At 46.7% G+C, this 8214-nt stretch overlaps 1 protein-coding gene across 2 annotated transcripts; it reads right to left on the bottom strand.

The window, feature by feature from the left end:
• Positions 1-1594: 1594 nt before the first annotated feature.
• LOC125538480 (calmodulin-binding protein 60 D) lies at positions 1595-7110 on the bottom strand. Of its 2 annotated transcripts, none has more exons than XM_048701766.2 (9): positions 6882-7110; positions 6606-6779; positions 5584-5659; positions 5422-5492; positions 4820-5313; positions 4578-4738; positions 4286-4489; positions 2922-3153; positions 1595-2417 (listed from the first exon to the last, which is right to left on the bottom strand). In XM_048701766.2, exons 2-9 carry the CDS (start codon positions 6737-6739, stop codon positions 1816-1818), a joined length of 1974 nt encoding a protein of 657 aa, XP_048557723.1. In that variant the 5' UTR covers positions 6740-6779; positions 6882-7110; the 3' UTR covers positions 1595-1815. The 2 variants fall into 2 exon arrangements, with proteins under 2 accessions (XP_048557723.1, XP_048557724.1); XM_048701767.2 differs by having other exon boundaries at positions 1595-2414.
• Between the last annotated feature and the right edge of the window lie 1104 nt (positions 7111-8214).

Raw genomic sequence — 8214 nt, 5'->3', positions numbered from 1 at the left:
CCCCTTCGGGCTGGAGCGCCACAGCTCGCGGTCCCTACGACCGCCCCGAGGTCTTCCGCCGTCGCCCTGACCTGCCCGCCGCCGCTGCGCCGCCCCTTCGGGCTGTAGCGCCGCAGCCCATGGTCCACCGCCATCGCTGCGCGTCGACTTCTCGTGGTATGTGCCGCATCGCCTCCCTTAGCGCGGAACACCATCGTCTGCGCTGGTCTTCGTCACGCTGTTGGGTTCTCCTGGCCTACTTCGAGCACCGTCGTCGCGCTCCTAACTTAGTCACTGCCGCCGCCGTCAGGCCGCCGCCGCCGCTATTCTTCGGCCGCTGCCGCTGATACCCCCGTAGCCGACGCCGCCGCCCGTCCACCTGCCTTCGTCTTCGTCCAGCACCAGCCCATCGCTAGTGTCGCCGTCATCTACCCCGACCACTTCGTCTACTCCGACCATCGTTGGTGACATCGGCCCCGCGCCGATGGACGCCGCAATCGTCGTCGAGTTATTCTCTGCTGGCCTCTCCGACTTCTTCGACATGGCGTACAGCTCGTGCATGTCCCAGTCTCCGCGTGCCCGGTGCTGGCAACACCGCCGCGTGCCTTCGTCCACGACGTGTCCCTGGGCCTGGCAAGATTGGTGCGGCGCTCCATCAACTTCGTTTTCGTCCGTCTACGCATGCCCGATGCTGGCAACACCGATGCGTGCCTTCGTCTACGATGTGTCCCCAGGCTTGGCAAACCCGCCGTGACGCGTCGTCAGCAACATCTCCTTTCTGGCGCACCACTACTTCGACACCACTGCGCCGATGCTAACTCTGCACCCGCGGCTCCATGGCGACTTCCTCGACACCGGCCACCCCGACTTGACATCGACCACGACATTCTTCGCACGGCTACCTCGACCACGGCTCCACCACCCACGCTCTCGGCTACCTCGACAACGACACAAAGGGCTACCGCCTTGCTTGAGCAACCTCGTCGGTTTTCACTCCAGCCACGACTACGCGATGCATCGACGTTTACGACTATGAGTGTGTGTGTGTGGGGGGGGGGGGGGGGGGGGGTTGTCGGCTTGCCTTCAGATTCTTCTTCAGTCTCACCGTCTGCGTCGCTACCGTTGTGACTGCGGGGGGATGTTGAGTATCGTGATTATTAGGAAAGACGAGATAGACTAGGATTTGTTCTGACTTGTCTTGTACTCCAAATAGATCATTGTACTCCTATATATATGCCCACTGGGCTCAAGCAATACAACGAACAATTCCACCAATCCCTCTATCCCTTCTAACCAATCAGGACAGACCGTGAAGAGAAAAAATAACGAGACAAAATTGATCTACATGTCCTCTCTGCCTGCACCAAAATTCAGATTCAAGATGGCAGCAAGGCCTCTTCTGAACTGATAGATGGATAAATGGTGAAGGCCCCATCTGTAGTAGCTCCAAATTTATTCAAGATGGCAACAAAGCACTAGAGGATGCCATGGACTAATGTCAACTAAGGACATCTCCAAAGCCGTCCATAAAAATCGCCCACGAACGTCCTGACCGTGTTTGTTCGGATATAGTTTGTCATTTGCCCATTTGATGCAAAAACTGAGCACCTGCTAGTTCCCACAAACAAAGTCTGTTTCAATTGTCCAATCTTCAACAAATAAGTTTGCACAGTTGTAACAGTTTTCTTTTTTCTGAACACTAATAAAACTTAGATAATGACCATCAAACAGCTACCTATACAACCAACGCGAGTCCATTCATACTTTTGGGAGTTTGAGATCCTGCTCGCTGTTACACATAAGCGTCAACGAAGCTTTCTTCCTGACGAAGATGCCCTAGTCATCCAGCTCAACAAGCTGAGCTCTTCTCTCGGCAGCTTTCTTCCTGACGAAGATGCCCCACCGCATGGCAGCCTTAATCTTAAGCCACCCAACAACAGCCTTGCCAGATGAGGGAGCACGATCATCCTCAAAGTTGAAGGTCGGTACAGGAGAAGGGATGTAGGGAAAGCCATCTACATTATTCATGTTTGCTGCTGCCCCGCCGCTAAGAATGCGCAGCATATGTTGCATCTCTTCTTCATTCTCCAGTATGTCATGGCTTCTCACTCTGATCTCCTCCATCAGGAAGTCATCAACACCACCGCGGTTCTCCTGCGACCGTCCAGGCCAGTCATCAAAAGGATTAAGAGCTGGGGATTGCATGGACAGACCAAGTGTTGAGAATTCGAAGTTCTGCTGCTGCTGTGGTGGAGGGCCAAATGCTAGCATGTTGGAGCTTCTTGGTGCTTGAGTTTGGATGGAAGAGCCATTGAACTGGCCTTCAGGAATCAATGAACTCATGCCATATTGCATGGTAATACTTGGTGAGATGTCCTGAGGATTGGTTGCATATATCGCTACCTGGTTCCCGTTGGATGCAACTCTTGTCTCTTCTGCTGAACAGAACAAAAGAATTATAAAGTCAAGATAATAGTAATTAACAAAGGAAAAATAAAATGCTATCAGGGCTTAGAAGTGCGGCATGCAAATAAACTGATACAACAATCAGCAATGCTGTAAAGAAAGCTTTTCTAAGCACATAAATCCACTAAATTGGTAAAATATACATTCTAAAACATTTTTCATTTGTGAGCAGGAATAAAAAATACGGTTACTTTTTAGACCCTGATGGTGCATCACTCCCATTTTGCATACTTCAGACACATTAATACAAAAAGATACAAAAGAATGTTAGCAAGAGAAATAGACCCTGGAAACAATATGTATCGTCATGAAAGGATGGTAGGTGGATAGAAACTGGAACCATGAAGTTTAGGTCCTAATAGAATTTGAGTTCATTGAAATAATCTAAATAACTGCTCAAGAAGCTTGGCTTATACGACCGGTGCACCAAAAACATTCAGAAAACCTGTCTTCAGCTACAAGAGGCCAAAACCTACCCTTACTGGTACTGCTCATGAGAGATCGCTCAATATTGGGATGTCCTCGTGCCAATTGTTTCTGAGAGTGCGCTGAATCATAAGAAGTGTAGCTTGTAGAGACATTTGCAGCATCACTTCTTGTTGTGACAGATTTCTTTTTCTGCTTAAATTTCAACAATCCCTTGCCATCATATTCTACAACGTTGATCCAATCATCGTATGCTTGCTTCACCAATGTATCTGCAAACACCTGTGGCAAAGTAAAGTGATGGTGACTTTCGCGATAATAGGTTCTCTAATTCAGATATAGCCATATGAGGATCAAATCACAATTGGAGTAAGGGGCAATATAGAGTGTGTCATCGGATTCCTTCAAGAATATTGTAAGAGAACCATACTGTGTTCTGTTTTATCTATTCTGCTGTATGCCACATAACATCTCATACTGAGAATGAAAGATATATCTTCAGAAAAAAAATACTTTCATAAAACTAGAAATATCATAATGCTGATAATTAGCCAGGTTGAGCAAGTCACTCAATTGAGTAACTGAATTGAAGAACAGGTGCAAATCTCCCTGAGAGATGCCCAAGATTACTGTAACTACAATATGACCATTTAAATGTTTCTCAGTGGGATTTTTTCTCAATCTGATCTTCAAGAAAGGAAGTTTCTGAGTGTCATAGGCTCATGGTATATGGTACGACCTCAAATCAGTTAATATGGGAAACAGTTCCAGCCGAAAATAATATAGGCAACAGTCTTACTGAAACCAAACTTTTAGGTAGTGTGAATGCCCTGACTAGGCCTGATAAGTGTAACAGACTACTCCAGGCAAGAGTAACAATGGCCAATAGACATTTGATGGTCACGAAAGCAGGGCAACTTTAAGAATGAGAAATATGCATGCATTTAATACTACATATTACTCCCTCCTTTCCGGTTTATAGGGCTTATCTCAAAATTTTAGTTTTTCCATTTTATAAGGCTCAATTTGGTTGTTCCCCATCACATGTTCAGACTTCAAGGTGCATTAAATCATTGCATGCAAGTATTAAGAGAAAACTGACCAATGCATGCACTTTATGCATGCATTGCAATTAATGCATTCGTAAACATAATTTTTTGAGGAAAACAAGAGCATTAATTGGGTGCTTTTGCAAACTACAAAAAATATTCCACCAGTCATCATCTACCTTGGTTGGTGAGATTTTTGAATTGAGCCTTATAAACCGGAAAGGAGGGAGTAATAGGCACCAACATTCAAGATACCAGAGAAAAATATATAACATCAAGTATCCAAATTCATAGATTATCAATTGCAGACAAGATATTAAAACATCCAGTTATCTGAATCAACAGGGCATGTAGAACATACTAACCCTCTGGTTTTCAGTAAGATTTTCCGTTGAAATAAACTGATCATCAGCAATCAAACCAGTGAACTCATATATGTTATTGAATATTGCACCAACACTTGCTGTATCCTTTGAGTAATATATATAATGCTTGCCACTCAGCACGCAAGTTTTCGCATGTTCAACAAGACTTTCCCACATCTTATTTGACATGCCAGTGCCAAGGATCTGCAAAAGGTCCAATAGAAGAAGCTGATATTTGGCTACGCACCAGCAAGGTTCACAACTCAAAAGTCAGGGAAACAATACAACTTACACTTCTTAACTTCTGCTGATCTTTAACAAGAAGTTGAAGAAAATGTTCAACTGTATATATTCCGTTTGAGTTTAGTTTCCCGTGGAATGCACCGTCCTTTCCAATCTTTTCCAATCGCCAAACATCATCCTTAAGCGCAGGAGGGTAATGTTTCTTGTACACTACAAAAAAGAGGGAATACATAAGTACATTTTAGATAATTTAACAATGGCACTAGATCAGTACAAAACACCAAAACATACATTCTCCTCTGTGATCTTTCACAGTAAAAGCCTCTGTTTTCGCCTCTTTGATACGAATTCCTTCACAAAATCCTGAAGAGACCCTCATCCCAAGTCTGAATTTTCTGCTCCTTATCCAACTGGAATTGTCAGTGAAGATAAGCTCCCCTATGGTCCCTACGCCTTCTTTAAGTGTCACATGGATATCACCGTTTAAAAGAGGCCTCTTCCCTTCACGTTCTTTCACAATGTGGCTCTCAAATTCCTCTTCAGTCCAATCCTCGTCCTTCTCTTTATTAAAATCACCCTCGAGCACAAGAACATCCAGTTTTGCAAATGACTCGGGTCCTGAAGTAACAACATGTCCAGTGTTTGCATCCAACAGCACAACATGTATTGATGCTCCCTGCTCGCCTTCCACTTTTCCTCCGGTAAAGAGTGGGAGTGCTAACCTACTCCGAAATTGAAGCTGGAGATTACTACCATTAGGGCCTTCAATTCTTTTGGGAGAGGTCCTGTTTAACATGAAGTTTGACTTAAGTGACAGATCCAAATACCACTAGATATATAGATCTACATCTATTCATATGGCATGTCACCAAGAACAAGCTGCATAAGCTTACCTTCCTTCAATTCTAGCAGGTGCTGCTGCAGGTCCCAGTTTGGCTAGAGCACGCTCTACTTCTTCGCTGACCTACAAATCAAATAACATGTGTCGACTGATCATAAAGCCAAATGAATATATCAACAGGTTAATACAAGATGCCGCGTGTTCTTTAACTCACAACTCTTCGGAGAATCGGCTCCAGGGATGAACAAAGCTTCTGCAAACTGTCCAACTTGAGAGCTTCTACAATGACACTGAAAGAAAAGGACAAGTTGCCGAGGTAAATTATCAGGGATTTATCAAAGGATGGTATAATAAATCAAAGTGAACGATACAAAGAAACAAAGGATGCACACCTTAGAACCTTAGATTTACGTATACCATTTGTTGTGCAATGGTCAACCAAGATAAAATTCTTCGATGAAATTAAGCATGTGTCACATAGTTGTCACGCGGTTTCAGAAAATGGATATTTAAGTTCAAGTAGTCAATGAATGATAAAGTGAAGTAGATGAGATAGGTGCCTATTAAGAATTCCACTCAATATCTTACTAAAATAGAAAAAATCTGTCAATTTGAGTCCTAGTCCAGTATATATATATCAAAGGGCTTTTTATTTAATTCAAAAATTAGATATATCACAGATTCACAGATATATTATATATAAATTCCCGTGAATAACCCTAATCTTGTATAGCAATCTTAAACACTACCAACCAAGGAACTGATTGACTGATTATATGTGCCTATGTCTTGTTACGCATGACAATAGACTTTTAGAGTTCATAAAAATGTTTTGAAGTAATCTTTCAACAAAAATTGCCGATGCAGGACTTGTTCTTACTTCTCACACAAAAACCTAAGTTTTCAATCCCACTCTAGATTTTGTAGAAGGAAACTCTTATTCTCCATTAACTGGTCCGTTCAAGTGTAAGTGAACTTTTAAGTCTTTAACTGCCCGATTTTAGAGCAGATACAGAGATTTGGCACCTTTTGCTGAGAGCAAATGCACACTTTTCCGCATTAAAGAAGGTCAGTATCAAACAGAAGCGGTATGAACACCAACTGGGCCAATCATTAATTACGATAGCATCTCTTAATGGCATCTGAGTTTAAGCTAGTAAGTACAGCAAATCGCTAACCCAAACCCTAGGAAGCGCCACCCTCACAAACCTATTAAGTTGGGTCTCCCACACTCACCTGGCGAGGGCCGGGACGCGCGGCCGTTTAGGATCACGTTCGTCGTCGTCGCCGCCGCCGCCGCCGCCACTGCCGCCAGGGTCTAGCGCCCGCTTGGAGCCGGACCGCTCCATGTGCCGCCCCTGCCTCTGCATCCCCGTGGCGCCACAACCTTGCCGGCGCCGTGAGTCAGATCTGCGACCACCACCACAAACGCGGGGATTAAAAACAATCGGCCCAAAACCCCGTAAAAATCAACACCTTGAATCGCAGAGACAAGGACGCGTGGTGCCGCACCTTATCAGCTAGCAACCGGCACACAGAAAATCTGCTGCGGGGGATCGCGGCACGAGGGTTGGCGAAGGAGCCGGGGCTCGAGCTTGAGCTTGAGCCTGAGCAGTGCGGCAGCGACTGGGCGACGACTAGAGGCAAAGCAAGAGACGGAGAGAGAGAGAGAGAGATCTATGTGTGGCGTGGGTGGTGGTGGCGCCCGGCCGCCCGCCCTTTGCCTTTGCTTTGTTTACTCGTTTTGGTTCGCGTACGAGGCGTCAACAACCGCGCGCGCCCGTCTGTCGAGTGACCTAGATGACAAGTGGGACATCGGCAACCGGGACCGCATGTCAGTCGGTGTGGCGGGTAGGTTGGAGGCCGGAGAGTGCTCAAAGCCGTGGCGGCTATCCTGGCCATTATTTTTCTGCATGAGGATTGTGCACTGCCGTGTTCAGCCGCGCTCGTCACTGACAGTGCCTCGATGGCCCGCTAGTCGGTCGGTGTGTTGGGCTGACGACTGGTTTAATTTCGCTGACAGTGGGTCGCCAAGTGGGCACTACGCTACAACGTACGATGGGGTAGTCGATGATGGGGCGCAGCTGAGGTGACAGATCGCCCACCGTGGTCCATGGATATTGTCAAGTCTGATGAGATCGTCTGTGGGCACGCGACCGAACTGTAGAATGGAGTAGGAAGAAGAGGCTACGCACCTTACACCATCTACAGCCGCATGTACCTAAAAGCATCTCCACTCAGTGGCTCCGCTTGAAAAATCGTCTGAACCGAAAGTAAAATCGGTGTGGGGGCGATCAGGTTCTCAGCCGACGTCCCCAGGGTTGGCTCGAGGCGTCTGTTTTAAAATTTTTGAACATTTATTTGACTAAAATTTGATGAACGGAATAAATATTCGGCGGAACAGTACATTACTTCGGCGAACTGAAATAGGTTTTTACATAGATAAAATATTTAAAAAAATAAACGCGACTACAAGTCGAACAACGTGCTGAGAGAGGCGAAGTCGTCGCCGCCGCCGTTGTCCTTCTCCTCCTTCACGCGGCCGCACCTGCTGGACCCCTGCCTGGGGCCGCTGTCGTCGTCGAGGACGACGACGCCTCCCTCGTCGCGGCCATGGCGCCGAGCGGCGAACTGCTCTAGGGCGAGGCGCTGGCGCTCCAGCTCCATCCGCACCCAGTCTTCGCGCGCCCACTTCAAGGCTGCCACGTCGTCCAGCCCTGGCTCCGCCTTCATGCCGACGAGCCCGGACTCTGTCTTCACGCCGGCGAGCCCTGGCTCCGTCTTCACGGCGACGAGCCTCGGCTCCGTCTTCGGCTTGACGAAGCAGGGAGGAGCCGAGGAGGAC

This window comes from Triticum urartu, chromosome 2A, assembly GCF_056163025.1.
Source record: "Triticum urartu cultivar PI428250 chromosome 2A, HENAU_Tu73, whole genome shotgun sequence".
Taxonomy (NCBI): Eukaryota; Viridiplantae; Streptophyta; class Magnoliopsida; order Poales; family Poaceae; genus Triticum; species Triticum urartu.
The sequence above is the reverse complement of the archived record's forward strand: the minus strand, read 5'-3'. Positions and strand labels throughout refer to the sequence as shown.

Bases quoted from the DNA above. Each gene is read 5' to 3' on its own strand.
- LOC125538480 (XM_048701766.2), bottom strand. From the start codon at position 6,739: ATGCAGAGGCAGGGGCGGCACATGGAGCGGTCCGGCTCCAAGCGGGCG. The intron at 4,739-4,819 runs GTATGTTTTGGT...TCTTTTTTGTAG, and splicing joins GAAAGATCACAGAGGAGAAT to TGTACAAGAAACATTACCCT. The intron at 2,418-2,921 runs GTAGGTTTTGGC...TGTTCTGTTCAG, and splicing joins CATGAGCAGTACCAGTAAGG to CAGAAGAGACAAGAGTTGCA.